Source organism: Ambystoma mexicanum, chromosome 1q, assembly GCF_040938575.1.
Source record: "Ambystoma mexicanum isolate Mex_15411 chromosome 1q, UKY_AmexF1_1, whole genome shotgun sequence".
Lineage (NCBI taxonomy): Eukaryota > Metazoa > Chordata > Amphibia > Caudata > Ambystomatidae > Ambystoma > Ambystoma mexicanum.
Window position 1 is genome coordinate 615,518,820 of NC_090922.1, and position 17,247 is coordinate 615,536,066.

A 17,247-nucleotide genomic window follows, 5' to 3' on the forward strand; every position below is an offset into this window, starting at 1 on the left:
TTTTTTTCTCCCATCTCCGGACAAGGAACAGATGTTGCAATGGAAGAGAATGAAGTGGACGACAATGAAACACCATCAATATCACTCAGCATAGCGGAAGACGATATCAGAGATTGTACCTTTCATGCGAGTGACATGTCCTCAACGTTACAGGCCGAACCAGCTGGGATGCAGAGTGACAGTATAAGGAAAGAGGCCAAATTCATTGTATTCGATAGCTGTTTGATGGATATTATTATGATGATGAAATGTGGGCATTGGGTTGGTGGGGAAGTATGTGGGGAGCCATTGATTAATGTGACTCGTGCAATTCGAGGCACTAACCTTAAAATACATGCCACCTGTACACAATATCATCCGTTCGCATGGTCTGCACAACCCATGCTGGGGCAACTGCCAGCAGGCAATCTACTTTGTGCAGCGGCCGCACTTTTTAGTGGTTCAAGTTTTAAAAAGTTACAGTATTTCTTTCAGTTTGTGGGAATCCATTTCATTGCGAAAAGTCAGTTCTACAAATACCAAACCGATTATCTATTTCCAGCCATCAGCGAAGCTTGGAGAATGGAAAAAATGTCAATGGAAAGTACATTCGCGGGCAAACGCTTCAGGCTAGCCGGTGATGGACAGTGCGACAGCCCAGGATTTTCAGCCAAGTACTGCACCTACCACTTTCAGGACATGGAAAGTAAGAAAATTGTGAGTTCGGTGGTCGTGCAGGTGTCACAAAGTACATCCTCAGTGGCCATGGAGAAAGTTGGCTTTGTAGCATCATTGCAAGAACTACAATCGCGGGGAATGGTGATCGACCCGATAGCCACGGACAGACACGTTTCAATTGCCAAGACAATGAGAGAAGAGTACAAAAATATAAATCACCAATTTGACGTATGGCATCTTGCAAAAACAATCAATAAAAAATTGTCGGCTGCAGGAAAAAAAAAAGATATGCAAGGTATTTCACAGTGGTCCAAGTCAATCAGCAACCATCTTTGGTGGAGCTCAAAAACATGTGAAGGGTCGTTGGAAATTCTACTGGAAAAATGGCGGTCAGTAATGTTGCACTGTAGCAACGTACATCGATGGTCGACAAATGAGCATTTCCACAAATGTGAACATGGCCATTTGTCCACAGAGGAGGCACGGAAGAAGAAGTGGTTGATTCCTTCATCACCCACTCACAAGGCCATTGAAAAGATTGTATTTGATAAAACTATAACAAGAGATTTGAGGGGACTCACGGAATTCTGCCACACAGGAGATTTGGAGGTGTTCCACAATATGTGCCTAAAGTACAGGCCCAAAAGATTGCATTTTGGCATGGAAGGCATGATAAATCGGACTCTTCTAGCGGTCTTGGCACATAACCATAATGTTGGCCGTCAACAAAGTAGGACGACCGGAACTTTAGGGACGCTTCGCTACAATAAGGCCTTCACTAAAAGAAGTAAACAATGGGTGATCAAACCAGTGTTTGAGGATATGCAATATGAGTTTATTGAGAGACTTATCGTAGATGTCCTCGATAGGCACATACATGGAGTGGTGAACGAACCTATGCAGGGGACAACTGCATTGCCACCCAACATTGCCTCTGTTCCATGTCCACCTAAAGCAGAGCTCATTGAGAAATACACATCACGGTTTAAATGATTGTAATTTGATTGCCTGTTCTCTCGAGTCTCCTCATGTTGCAGGCCCATTGCAATTAAACCAAACAGTAATATAAATCATTTTTACAAAAATTATAGAATGTTTCCGTATTACAAACACATGGCCGACCCATAGGGACAATAAAAAAAAAGGCACGCAGACAAGATGTCCCTAAAACTAACTGCAGCTAACTAGAAATGTGTGCTCGCTCAAAGTGAAGGTCAGCTGCTTTGATGTTTTGCTCGGGTGGCGGAACGGCCCACGACCCAATATAAGGTTCTATTGTGATTTGACCTTGACAGGCCGGGACCATCCTGAAAGACTAAGAAAAGATAATGAATAAAATTTCAGAAACGAAACGATGAGCCACGTTCATTAGAAGAAGTAACGTCGGCAAAGAAGGAGTGGTGTTTCGGGTCTGCCCTACACAGAGACACAATGGAAAATGCAAATATAATGTAAGTAACTTTTGATGAGTTTATACCGCAATTTCATTACTATACAGTGGTTTTAAAGACGGGTTCAGTTGTACTTGTTCGTTCTATGTGGCATATTGTTTTCTACCGCGCACTATCTTGAGGAGAAACATCTGCTTTTACTGAAGCACCTCAAAACCTTCCTCTTTGCTTCTGCTTTCTCTCTCCCTCTCCCCTGCTACAACTGGTCCACTGTCTGCGACCTCGGTCCTGGGCCCTTCCACTCTCCACCTGCACTGCCTCCCTGTCAACCCCTGCACTGGGGGACTGTCTCAGTATCCTACAGCCCCCCCTTCCCAGCACTTGTTCTGCACTTACCTTGCACTTGCCACCAGCTGGCCCTATTTATTTATTATTTTATGCTACTTACCTTGTACTCCACTCCCCCCCCCTCCATGCCTCGCCACGCCTTTAAATACTTGTGTACACCCAGTAGCGCTGTCCTCGCTATGAAATGAATAATTTTAATAAGGATCTGATGGTGAGACTAATTTCATTTTTTATGTTTTTAGGTACATCATTCACTACTGTCTGTGTCACGAGTACCAGACACCGGCGGACGGCTTCTACAGCCGCCAGTTGCTTCTCCGCGTGAACAACGTTACCACCCTGACCATTTTATGGGACGATCGCCAAGTACAAGTATGCCCTTACGCGGTACTAACGGTTAGATGCAACATACCTACCGTTGTGGTGGCCTAGTGCCTCGTTGTTGGAACAGCCATGCGATTATCAGTGCGACCGAAGAGCTTATTTTTATCGTAAACCAACACCCTGTGTACTGCACACGAACATCGCTTCCCTCAAGACGAACTAATTTGGATCGAGAGCAAAGAAAAATGCAAATCGCTGAATATTCTCTAAACATTTGATGTCCAATAAACGTACTTTGCCAAATGTACAATCTTGCCGTTTGCTTTTAAACCACGGTTTCACATTCCGAATTGTGGCGCTGTATTGTGAGATGCTCTAAGACCCTGTGTACAGCAAAGGACCATCGCGTTCCTCAATACGAACTTTTTGGAACGTGAGCAAATAAAAATGCAAATCGCTGAATATTCTCTAAACATTTGATGTCAAATAAATGTACTTTACCACATTTACAATCTTGCGGTTTGATTTCAAAGTACAGTTTCATATTCCGAATTGTGGCGCGCTGTATTGTGAGCTGATCTGTGTTGATTTCCGGGGTCTGTGTGGAGTCGCGTAGAAGATGCCTGGGCGCGTTTGCCTACGCAACTCAGTCACGTCACGGATAGAGGCGGGGAATATGAATGTTTTGATAAAGTCTGTTTCAGGGGCGGGGGATTTGATTTAGTGCCGCAAAGGCAGGTGAGCCAGGTCGATGCGGCGAAATGATAGGATTATCACAAAATGGAGGCTGATTTCGAGTGCGATAATGGGCGAAAAGTCGGGTAAGGTCCATAGGAAAGTTTCCTACGATCTACCGATTTATGCTTACAAACACATGGCCGACCCGTAGGGACAATAAAAAAAAAAAGTCCCGGAACTCTCCTTTAAGCATGATCGGACATTCCCAATTGAAAGGCCTTGCCAAGCACCTGTCACCTTGCAAATCTGACAGTTCAAGAAAGCAACACAATGAAGTACACTTGAAAAGGTTGTTTAGATCCATGACGTCTAAAAGCTTGACATGCTAAAAAATAAAGTTTGCTTTTATGTCTATAGTCGAATGTTCTCAAAATCATTAACAACTGAAAGTGCACTGGTTAAGTAGATGTTTCAGGCGTCTAGTGTTTAGTATGCTAGGACTTATATTTTTCCATTCAGGATGTGGGAAATTAAGCTACAATGATAGTATTTTGGCTTAACATTTTGCTATAAAGGATTTACATGTTGCTTTACGATGCAATATGTGCATTTTGCAAGTAAATACTTTGAGACAGTATTATTGCAGGCCTTAGCATCCAAAAATTAAATGTTTGTACCAAGTAAACTTTGGAAGGTATGGCGTCAAGTGCCCAAATTGTACAGTGGGTGGTAATCATTGCTTCACTGTTCAGCCACAAAGTGTGAGTCTGGGCAAATAATAATGAGTTTAGGGACAAAATGGTGTCCCCTGGTGTCCTCCGATAGTGGCCCCCAAGGATGTCGCATTGCATTGGTGTTGCACTAGCCCACCCTTAGTCCCACATCACTTGATTTCACAGGTAGATAGATATAGGGCCTCATTACGAGGTCAGCCGTTGCCGCTGACCCTGAAACGCCATTTCCAGTGCCCGACTTCCCCGGGAAGTCCCGGGCTGCGCTGGAAGTCAGGCGTCCAATTTGGTAAGTCCCCATTCCCGTGGAGTCCAATAGGATTCCACGGGAATGGGAACTCGGAAGCACCGGCACCGTTACTAACAGTGTTGGTGCTTCTGTGACAAATCTGCCTACCGGGGCCATTGCACCCGGCAGGGTCATACCTGCCGAGCGCAACTGCTCCTACAGGCAGACTTGTCGTGTGGCGGTCTAGAATCAAGGGTGCTGGTAAGCTTACCGGCACCCTTGTTTCCGGACTGCCACACTAGTAATGAGGCCCATAGTTTCCCCAACCAGTCTTTGCAACAGAGATTCTAGTAAAGCGACCTAACAGCGGCCGAACCAACATTAAATGTTTTCCGGGCCAATGTTATAGCCGGTCAGATAGCACAGCGAGCTAATCGCTCGCCCCTGGTATCTGTGTGCAGCCTGCTGTGGCTGGTTTCAATCCCGGCAGCGTCAACTCATCCTTCCGAGGTTGATAAAATTAGTCGCACTCTGTGGGATAATAATGACTTCTGTTGTTTGAGTGCTCTGAGACCTATGGGTGTGTAGCGCTATATAAAAAATACATTATTATTAATATTATTATTCAAAGTACTGCCCCACAGGAGAATGAGGGAAGCGCTTTGCTATGTCCTGTCATGTTATGCTATGTTATTGCACACCATGTGCAATTTTCACACTTTCTAGGAGCTTCTGGATCTGCAAGAGAAAGGGCGGGGGGCTAATGCCGGAGCAGGGGGATCAGGGCAAGATTGCTTTCAACAACATAGATGTGTGCAGATCTGAAAAGATAGGATAGGGCTCTCTGTGCAGTATACGTTTCAGATATGTTGTGAGCTGTCTGGAGCAGTGGTTAATGTGTGCTCCATTTTGCTAAGGTACCTGTGTGTGTGGTTGTCTGTGATTGTGTCAGGGAGGTGCTTAAGGGATGTGGGGAGCTGTGTTGATGCATCTTTGGTGGGATTATGTTGGCGTTTTAGGGAAATGTAGTGCAGACACGCGCCTTCAGATAGAGTATGTTCCATTGTGCAACCTTTCAGCAGACGGGTTGTGTGCCACGATGTATTGTCATTTAGGGTGGGAGGTAGATGGGTTTTGAAGTGGTTATTAAAATATCTTTCACCAATCAATGCAAAATTTGATTACATGGACACAACATGCAAGTGTGGGTATTTGGGGCTTTCAAGGTGCACTGCAAGCAGCAACAGCACACAGAAAATGGGAGCGTTTTGCCAGCGACTTACCAGGGAGTCAAAGACCAAAAGAGCACATCACAAGAGATCCGAGGACCGGAGAAGAATGACTCACCAGAGCAACCAAGGAGCAGAGGGGCGGTAGACTACAGCAGCCCAGGACTAGAAGGGGAAATGACCACAGAGCTTTGCTTTTACCTTAGTTTTACTTCAGTCTATTTTTAGTTTTGGCTATAAGCCGAAACGATTGCACTGTAGTACAGCTAAGAGAGAGATGTGAGGAGGGACACACAGTGTTGTTTAATTACATACCAACCAATTGACTGCTAATCCATATGACCAATCCCACTGCTAACTGCTATCTGCCCCTGCCTACTAAAAACCCTTCCTCCATGGATCTCTTTGAGCTGGCTCTATCAAGCACTCACACCCTGCCAGTGTTCTAAGTAGTCTGCTGAGAATTAATTACTTAATTGCAGCTATAAAATGCACCACTGGTGTAATAAAAATATATTAACCAAGCGTGCCACCATCCAACCACTAGATTTAGATCTGCTTCTTGCACTTAGGTACTGTTTGAACAAGCATTGACAAAGTCAACAGTTTGGGATTTTGTATAGGTCATAGATAGGCATATGCCAGGCACTCGTGCCATATGCCTAGATAATCACACCAATGTCCACCTGTTTCCGTCTTATGTCCTGGTAGTGCTAGTGTATGGCAAATGCCTATCCCATGCTTAAATAAAAGACAAAACTGTTGACTTTGCCAATGCTTGTATTCAACTGAAGTGACTGCAGCCAGATGATTAATGGCAACTGCAAAGTATATTGAGTGCAAGGCGGGGCTATGGGCTTGCCTGACGTACTGAAGTTCTGTTTGACTCAATTTCCACTATTTATACATAAAAGTATTTATTACGAACAAAGGATACATAGCTGGATTAACTTCCTGTACAATTCATGTAGGAAACATGCATTTGTACCTACTGACACTGTTTAGAGCCCTGTGCAATTAAAACGTAATGCCAATCAAAATATGTTTAAGCTATGTTTGTATGTGTTTTGGTGTAAATGATGATCTATAGATTGTTCTAATAAACATGTTCTAAAGAGATGTGTGTCAAATAGTACCTTGTTTAATGTACATGCACAGTTGGATCAAATAGTTCTGTTAATGAATATATTATTTTGCTATTTGTTGGGGACGAATATAGTGCCATCAGTTTTTTAAAAAACATATTCCAGGCAATGTTTAGTCTATTCACAAAGCAACAAGAGTCATTGTAGGGGGGGCATGGCTATCTGGCCATGGAATAGGACGTGCTGCGTGAGGTGACCTGGTGATCCGACTCTATTTTTGCCAAATTTACCTGCTGAAACTGCAACGAGCGCCTAGAACTTTGAGGGTCAGGTGTCGGAAGCCGCACGCTAAGTGAAGTTCGCTGGAGAAGCTCATAGTCCCCGAGAATCGTGAGATATACATGGTTTTGTCGGTGCGATTGTGTGGCTGCTTCGACACCAAGATGGCGGCTAACAAAGGAAAGGCCTCCAAGGAGAAACGAAACCGATTCCCCGGACCTGCGGGACGCGGCTGCGGTAAATTGCCTGGAGAAGTAACACAATTGGGTGATATGGCAGAGTGGTCAAATCCATGAGAGCACCCGGCCTGACACACGCGAATGGAGCCTCGGCGATCTGACCGCAAGAGGAGATGACATTGGATGCTTGGGTGACGAGGCCTACGGAAGTTGCATGGGGAGTGTGAGGCCATAGCCCATCCGCAAGACAATTCGAAGTGCCATCTCGAATGTGCGTTAGGTGACCTGGAAGCCGGACCATTGTCGGACCGAGGACGGTGCGACAGCAGCACTAAAGCAGAGGCGTACAGGAGCAGCGGGAAGCGCCATGTCTGCGAAAGGGTTGAGAGTCAAGACCAAGCAACCCACAATGGAGACTTTCACGAGAACGCAACGGACCCCCTCAACATCAGTACAGAGCGCGATCGAGACCCCTGCGGAGGATGCCCCTGAAGGGGATAAGCACCAGATCCTAGAAGCTATAACGGAGCTAAGCGCTAAATGGGACTTGGCAATGGCGGATCTACGCACAGCTCTGGAGAATAAGATCGATGCTGTGGGTACAGAACTCACCCTGCTACGTAAAGATGTTAGGGCACTTGCAGAAAGGAACAGCAGTTCGGAAAGTGGGGTGAAGATTAATACCGATGTTAGCACGAGCAATGCGAAGGAGATTCATGTCTTAAAACAACAGGTTGCTAACTTGGAAAATCGTGTGGAAGAGGCGGAAGGAAGGGCGAGGAGAAAACATTTGCGTGGTTGGCCTTCCGGAGGGAGAAGAAGGCCAAGATCGCACAAACTATGTTGAAAACATGATCCTGCAAGGGATCGGAGCTGGTAATCTTTCGCAGGGATTTACGGTGGAGAGGGCGCACCGCACCCTGATGAGGAAACCATGGCCGGGGGCCCCGCCGAGACCGATCATCGCGAGGATCCTGAATTACAGAGATAGAGAAAAGATCCTTGAATACTTTCGTAAGGGCGGCACGATAGAGAGAGCATCCGCCAACATCACAGCATATCCGGACTACACGATGCTGGTGCAGAGGCAGAGGTACAGCTACGTAGCCGTCAAAAGGAGGCTGAGGGCAGCAGGAATCAGATATATGCTTCTGTACCCGGCACGATTGAAAGTGCTACATAAGAACAAAGCGCTATTTTTCGATACCCCTGAGGATGTTGTCGCATGGCTGGACCTGCAGGGCTGCCCGGAACAAGAAGCGGATCGGGATCGGCAGGATCATACCAAATGAAGATTCAGTAAGGAGAAGGACCCCGATTGTATGGCGAAGCTGTGACTAACTGCACTTTGTACACAATCTGAGGCTGGTGCTCGATTCGGACTGGAATATAGTGAGTGTAAACGTAATCGGTAACGGTTTGGCAATTGAATGTGTAATGTTTTTTGAAAGGAGCAACAGAACGCGGACGACCTACCCCAATAGACTATTAGTTTCAGCGGCCATTAGGGCAGCTTTATCCTACTGAGCCCTAAGTAGAAGCTTGCGCTCGGCAGGGCTAGACGTGGGAGTGCCTGAGATCCAGGAATGGAGCTGGGCAACGGTTGGGGAGGGTATTGTTGGGGGAGGGGTGGGTGGGCAGAAAGTTGAGGGAAGGGGAGTTGAGTGTGTGTGTGTGGTTTGGGGACTTTAAGTTTTGTTTCTAGCCTATTTGGGAGAATCCGTTTGTGGTACTTGCGGTGCATGAAGGGACGTAATCGATGGAGGATCGGGTGGGTGCTTATTAACGACCTATGGGGGACCTCAGGATAATAACATGGAACGTCAGGGGCCTTAACAGCTACCTGAAAATAAACAAGATCATGATGTATCTTAAAAGGCAGAAAATAGACATCGCATTACTACAAGAAACGTACTTGACGCGGTAGAAGTTGGACCTAGTTAAGAGAAAGTGTAAAGGGACTGTAGTGGGCTCACCATACTCTGCATATGCCCGGGGGGTGCTAATCTGGGTGGCACCGCATGTCCCGTTCAAATTGACACAAGAGGTGGTTGAAATGGATGGAAGGATGGCTATACTGCGGGGGCTGGTGGAGAGCAGGGAGGTATGCATAGTAAACACATATGCCCCCAACCAAAACACAGCAGCATATTTCAGAGCCCTGTGTACCAATCTTAGTGTGTGTATGGGGAGCGCGGTGATCTGGGGCGGGGAATTGTCTGTTGGATCCGGTGGTGGACAGGTCAGATGACAGGGTGGGTAAGCCTAGCCCAGCGGCGAGAGCGTTGTGGACGCTGCTAACTGATTTTGGTTTTACAGATGCGTGGAGGATGAAACATCCCACTGAGAGGCAATAATCACACTATTCAGCCCCGCACCAACTGCACACTAGGCTCGATTACGTCTTTGTCACAGCAGATGTGATGTCCGGGATTACTCAAACCGAATACAAGGCCAGGGTCCTCTCGGATCATTCGCCCCTGATCCTCGGATGGCAATATTGCCCCCCGAGGGCGAAAATCCCTACATGGCGCCTCCGAGCGGAGGCACTCAAAGATCCAATCTTTAGAGAAGATATAAGAGAGGAGATTACTAACTTTTTTGTGGAAAATACTGGAAGTGTTGACTCTGCGGGCACACTATGGGAAGCTTTTAAGGTGGTGATGCGGGGGGGCGGCCATTGCTAAGTCAAGAGGGTTACAGGGTGGGGTCTTGGCTGACCTACAGAGGGCGGAAACTGAGCTAGAAACAATGTTAAATAGCAAAGATGTAGACACGGAGCTGGTACTCCAACTACACCAACAATGTGCAGGGCACTGGGAAAGACTCTGCAATCTTAATTATAAGAAATATGTTGAGAGGCAGCACGTGGGGGGAGACAAGACAGGCCGCCTTTTGGCCTGGCTATACAAAAGCGAGACCCCTAAGCCTCCGATTAGGACTATTATTAGGGAGGATGGAGAAGAGGTGGCCACGCAAGAGGGGGTTAACAAAGAATTTGTGGAATATTACAGAGTGCTGTATGGAGATGATGAGATAGGCGACCAGCGCACCATAACCGAAACGTTAGAAGACATAGGGCTGCCCAAGATAAGCGACGAAGAGAGGGAGGAGTTAGATGAGGTAGTAAAGCAGCTGCCCACTTGTAAGGCCCCAGGGGCAGATGGGTTCCCCAGCGAATTTTATAAAGTATACAAGGAGGAAATCCTCCCCCCAATGCTGGACATGTTGAGTGAAGCGTTTGAGATAGGACGCTTGCCTGAGTCACTTAGAGAGGCGATTATAATACCGCTGCCCAAGCCCAATAAACCGGAGCACAGATGTGGTTCCTACAGGCCCCTGTCGATGCTCAATCAAGACAGCAAGATTCTCACAGCTGTCCTTGCAAATCGATTGCGGAAAGTGATTGGCAGACTCATACATCCTGATCAGACGGGTTACGTCCCGAGCAGGAACATTACACACAACCATAGGCGACTTCATCGGGTGGTCGAATGGGGTAATAAGAACGAGGGTAAGATGGCAATAGTGTCTCTAGATGCAGTCAAGGCTTTTGATTCGGTCAAGTGGTCATGGCTATTGGCTGCTTTGGAAGGATATGGTATGGGGCCGTGCTATATCAGGTGGGCCAAGATGTTGTATAGTGAGCCGCTTGCCAGGGTCCGAACTGGAGCGGTGATATCCAAAAGATGGCAACTTGGCAGAGGCACCAGACAAGGGTGCCCCTGGTCCCCGATGCTTTACATCTTGGCCCTGGAGCCTTTGGCAATATGCCTTAGGGCACAATATGAGACGATTGGCATTGAGGTGGGAGGAGAACGACACTTGATATCCTTGTACGCGGACAATCTGTTGCTGTACTTGCAATACCCAGAAGAAAATCTCTTATACTTGAAGTGATGGAAAGGTATGCAGAGTTGTCGGGCATCTCGGTGAACCCCCAAAAGTCTGTCATATTCCCATTAGGTAGCTATAAGGGGATCCCTGCAGAAGGACTACCGGTGCTACAGGTACCGTGGGCAACAAGCTCTTTTCGCTATTTGGGCATAGATATATATCACACGGCGCAAGATGAACACAGACACAATACGGAAGTAGCCGTCGAGAAAATCAGAAACAGCATGCAGTTCTGGGCAAGATTGCCCTTGGCGATGATGGGGCGGGAGGCTATGCTCAAGATGGTAGTTCTGCCCCGGCTTTTGCATTACTTTAGTAATATCCCATACATAATACCCAAGAGGTTTTTTAGTAAATTGAACAGCATGTGTAGGGATTTCTTGTGGCACGGTACCCGAAATAGGGTGGCGTTCTGGAAACTGCAGAACTTTTATGAAAAAGGAGGTATTAGACTGCCCCATTTTGAGGTTTATTATTTGGCGGGACAGTTGCAATATGTGGCTAAGTGGCTTTCCGATGAAGTGACCCCTGAGCACAGGGTGCTTGGGCAGGACTGTGCCCCGTTTTATTTAAAAGAAATGATCTGGCTGTCCGAAACTGAAATGAGGGGGCGCCCTGCGATGTTGAAGCTTGGGCGGAAAATTTGGCGTAGGGCTTGTCGCCTAATCGAGGTCCCATACCCATGCCTCCCGCAGATACCGTTGGTTGCTTTGACAGGAGGGGATGATCAGCTAAGGGCGATTGTTAGGACCTACTGGGAATCGGTGGGGCTGGCAACGCTAGGCGATGTTTGGCAGGAGGGATCCATTAAGGAGTTTACAGAACTCAACGAAGAGGCGGGGCTACACACGGGGCAATATGTCACATACATTAGATTGGTGCGAATGATTAAGAGCACCTGGCCAGAAACAGTTTTGATAGAAGAACCAGATGCAGCATGTATGATATGTCTGAAGGGGGTCATGAGATCTCGAGACTGTATGAGATGGTGATGGCTAAGGTGGGTAAAGATTTGACGCATCTGAGACTGGACTGGGAGATGGAAGTGGGGGCCCCGATGGAGGACGGGATGTGGGAGCGTGCCCTGGGCTACCACAAAAAAGTATCTAGAAATGCCAGATTAAAACAAATTCAGCTGTTTGTAACGCATAGGGCATACATGTCCCCCTTGAGGATATCTAAGTTCCGAAACGCTGGCATACAAGTGTGTCCTAAATGTAACCTGGAAAACGCTGACATGACACATATGGTTTGGTCGTGCCCGATTATTAGGTGCTACTGGAGTGATGTGGCGCAGAAACTGGCCGATAAAGGGGTTACTCTTGTCATAGACACGGCTTGGGCCTGCTTACTGGGCGGGTTCCCTAGGCCACGGAAACTCAAACATATTGAGAAACTAAGAAATCTGGCGTATGTGCTTGCGAAACGCAGGATCGCCATGGGGTGGAAGAAATGCCACAAACCTAAGGTGGATGTATGGTGGAAGGACTTACAGAAATGGGCGTAGGCTGAAACGGTGGCATTGCAAGATGCGAGCAGCCGGGCTGATGAGGGGGAGGTGGGCACCCTATTGGCCTGGAAAACGCTAATAACAGAATTGTTTGGAGTAATATCAAACCCAAAAGACTCCGAAGAGGACGAAACTCGGCCGCATGTGCCAAACACTGAAAGAGATGGACAAATAGGCTCACAGGGGGAGGGAGGGATAATGGGAGCAGTCAGTACGATAACTTGATGTGTAATTGAACCATTATGATTATGCTGCTTGTTTGGTTTTCATTGTTTTGTTTGTATAAAATCAATAAAAGAAATAAAAAAAAATAAAAAAAACAAGAGTCATTGTAGATTGCAAACCCAGTCAAGCCCAGTCTGCCCATGTCCTGCCCTACCCTGCCCTTCTGCCATCCCACTCCCTCCTTTTTGGATGCAGTCAAGAGTACCACAAGTTCCTTTTGTCCACTTCCACCACTGGTTAAGAGGATGGAGGAAAGAAAGGCAGGCATGGCAGAAGAATGCAAACAATGGGTGGGTGGATAGGAGAAAAGCAGTGCAGCAACAGGGGGCGGAATCCCCCAGAACAGCACTACAGGGAAATAGGTCTCTGTGGCATTGGCATCTGTACCGGGAGCAAAGTGGGGTCATTGCTGTCCCCAATTGCAGCTTTGCCGCCCCCACAATTGGTGTTCTGCCCCTATCGCCGTGAAGTACAAAGTTCGTTAAGTTGCTCCTTCGATTTTACAGTCTTTTTATTTGCTTAGCCTGTCATTTCATTGGGCCTGAAGCAGACAACACTGGAATAAATGGGGCATGGATACCACTGGGTAGGGGGGGCGGGAAATCTATGTTAAATGCAGGTTTTAGACATGCCGGGCACACAGTTTGCTACATGTGCGGTCTACAATTTAACATGAAACAACCAAAATACATGATCAAAGAGAAGCATATTGCTTAGACTTATAGTCAAACGTTTATCTTTTTTGCAGTGTGAATTGGACCACAAATCCCCTGCCATTTGTGTGCCTCTTCCTTTTAGTAATTTATTGCATTGCATACTTCTAAAGTTGATATCGGCTTGTCAAACTGCTCAATCGAAATTAAAATGTGTCTATTATTCTGGTAGCAGTTATCAGAAACATTAACTGTGCAGTCCTGGGTGTCAACGTTTGAGTTTCACCATGGGGGGCAGCACCCTGGCTCTGAACATGAGCAACCAACCAGCCCAACCCCCTGTCCTGGTCGAAGGTGCATTATGAAGCACATTTTTTCATATAACGAATTGCAAAAAGCGACAGGTTTCACATGACTCCTTAATAAAATTTCAGCAACAGTCATTAAACCGCCTGAGCTACCTACGCATCTTTCTGCTTAGGGCGCATCAATATTATCGGCTTGATTCACAGAGTGTTTTTCGATGGGATTGCGACATTATAAAACAAGTCTGTGAATCAAGTCCTCGATGTGGTTCTCTGATTGTGCTCAAATTCACTCCATTATCAGCAGTCCAGTTCCCATTCATGACTAAACCTCCTAAATGGGGCTATGCACAAACTGAAATCTATAGACATCTATATGGGGGGCAAAGATTGCCCCTTAGCAAAAGTCAAAATTTGACACATATGCATAATGCCAATTTTTTTATGATCTCAAACAGCGTGGTGAAATATGTTTACTTAAACCAGTTTGGCCTCTTGACGCTTGCCACACCCAGTGCCCCCTGTTGTCTTTTATGCCCCCTGGTTTTCCCCACCTAATGTTGATTTCTAGCGGCATCACGGCCCACGGCATACCGTTCCAGGAAAAATCACCCAAACCTTTCTTGCCCACATCATGGGTCCCCGGCTATGAGAAGGAGGCAGGGAGGGACTCTTTGGTTATGGCGAGAGAAGAGCTGGTTGCTGAGATGTGAAAGGAAAATACCAGAAGGTTTGGAGGCTTCCCAGGTCCTGAGCCACAGTCACGTCTTGGTGGGACAGTCGATCCTAGCCGCTATTAGAATGACTTGACTTTTCATTGACAATGATCCCCCAAAGATGATATGTTCCAGAATTGCGTGGTACGTTTGAAACACCTCTGACTGCTCCTCAAACTAGCCCGAATGAAACACATCACACCATCGCTGAAAACATTACACTAGTTACCAATAAAACAGCGAATCAAGTTCAAATCAATGTGCATTAAGCACAGAGCAATCAACAACCAAGGCGCAGAGTTCCTAAGAGACAAACTAAGCCTGCATCGCCCAAAAAGGACAGTCAGATCGAGCACCGACATCCATTTGGAAACAAAACCCTACAACAAAAGAAAATTCTGAGGTTCTTCGTTTTCTCACCTCGCTCCAAAAACTTGGAACGAGCTACCAAGCAACATACGTAACGCAAGAAATCTCCTCCTATTCAGAAAACTCCTCAAATCCTGGCTCCTCACCCCATTACTAGAAGAACACCTATGGGGGCATATACACAGCTGAAACAACGCTGAGAGCAGAAACCTATCCTCCCACTCCCCCAAAGCTACCACCCATAAACATAATTTAAAGAAGAACAATCTATGGCATATCAACTTACCAACTGAGAGATAGAGATGATAGAACGATACCAAAGAAAGATCACAGATAGATAGGGATGGAAAGGCAAAGATGATATATCAATCACTCTGTGCCCTACAAACTGCACACAAGCAACAATGGACCATCGACAGGAAATAGCAAGGGTAGGGTGATCGCTAATTTTCAGCAACAATACCAGAGATGGGGACAAGACACACCCCTACCTATTACACTAAGTTCAAAACAACGCAGCTGGGAATGTGCTACGCAAACACTCATAATTAGATGGACAGGAAAGAAAAAGTGAAAATATGCCTACGTATAGAACAAGAATTATAAGGACTAGGAGACATACCCCCTAACCCTATGCTCAAATCTCTGCATACCTAATTCACACTAAAATCCACACAACCGTCCTCTTGCTCAGCAAACCGGACCCACTTCACCACACCAACAAACAACACATAAACCGAACCAACAGCACACAATGTCTCGCATCAGTCCGACATTCTCACCAAAGCTCAGCGCACTGAATCTGTAGACGGAACACCACTTTCTCAATTTCCTACTTCCTCTTCCCCTGACTAACCCATTCCCGCCCTCTTGTTTGCAGATCCGCCTGAGTGTCTGGGAACCAATTCCGTTGGTGACTGTGCGCGATACAATACCTTTAACATTAACATCTGAATTATATAATCAGAATTACCGCTGTTTGGCACAAGTCCTCTGATCGTTATTGGATACTTGCAAAAACCACAGCAAGTGCATGCAGCTTCCACTAGAACGCTCTTTCAACAATTAAGTGAAAAGAAGAGGATATTTGTAAAAGTGAAAGGAACAAAAATCGCAACCAGGCAAGGAAAGTAGGCATCTATTTACTCTTGACCTGATATGAGCGAAAAGGAGCAGTCCCGATGAAACGAGTGAGAAAACAGTGGAAATATCCAGAACGTTCAGTGGCTGGCAAGAATGGCTTCCCAACATGTTATAGTAACACTAAATTCGTGTTTTAACTCTTCATTTGTGCTGCTTCAGGGTTTTTGTGGGGAGTATTTTGTATAGGACATTTTAACACAGACGCATTACACATGTAGGCCAATATTTAAAATGTTAAAAACAAACCCCAGAATGCAAACGCCCCTTGATCAAAGCGCTGGGATGCCCTACACTTCTGAGAAGGGGCTGCTCCACGTGACTCAAGATATTTGGCAACACTTCCTGTCAGTTTCACTAACTCCTGCCTCACCCAGCGGGGCACGACACCCACTCTTCCAATACCTATGGACGGCCTTAGCTGCCATAGACCTGGACGGTAAAACAAAAATGTTGGGTGGGGGCACATTTTTCAATCATTGGGCGCTGATGCTTCGAATCATTCCACTATTGTTACTAAATGCGCTCCGCTCCCCAGAGCACATTCTGCCACAACGCTAGCTCGGGGGAGACACTCAATGAGTCCCCCTGAGATAGCTCGGTGGGGGGCTAATTCAGGGCGGGTGGTCGGGCCGCTCCTGCCAGCACCATCCTGTCACTTATCTTGACAGGTTTCACTCTGTCCCGCCCACAGAGTTCCAGCCCACAACACAACTCTCGTCTCTTCCCTAGTGGGTCCCACACATTGTCATAAAATGCGCCCCCCTTCCCATGTATCCAGAGTCAGACCTGAACATCCCCCGCATGGTCTCGATGAGGAAAAGCTTTTGGCTGCGACACCGGATTGCAAAAGCCATCTCAGCCAACGCTCTTCGTCCCTTCAACTGGCAGCAAGACTTGTGGAAGCCGATTCGGGCGAGTGTGCAGCAATACCGCGCTTACGTGGGCGGGCCGAACCTGCCCCGTCCCGCCCTACCCCTCGCCAGCCACCTTGGGAAAGTCTCTTTTTCGAGAAAGCAGCAACATTGAGACACACTCCGACTGAATCTACATTGTATGCAGAGTTACAGTGAGGCCAAGAGTTTCCTTACCTCACGAGCGAAACCACTAAAAATCGAAATATCTGGTGTATACGCACTATGATTGTACTATTTGTTTTATAGCTGCTTAAAATATAGCTGCTTTTAAAATAAAAAGATAAAGCACATATTTTAAACTACTTAGTGCAAAACCGATTATCCCATTCGATTACCATTTTGCAATATATTACACAGTGGAATGTTATACGTGCGGCTGGTAAAT

The 17,247-nt window shown here is 46.5% G+C and overlaps 1 protein-coding gene across 1 annotated transcript in view; it reads right to left on the reverse strand.

The window, feature by feature from the left end:
- The window catches only part of LOC138533590 (quinone oxidoreductase-like protein 2), a 300,745-nt gene extending 283,879 nt beyond the window's left edge, over positions 1 to 16,866 (reverse strand). Inside the window, exon 1 of the mRNA XM_069641157.1 lies at positions 16,735 to 16,866. Within this exon, the coding sequence (XP_069497258.1) occupies positions 16,735 to 16,802 (68 nt within the window). The 5' untranslated portion in view covers positions 16,803 to 16,866. The remainder of the gene's footprint in view (positions 1 to 16,734) is intronic.
- Positions 16,867 to 17,247: the final 381 nt, after the last annotated feature.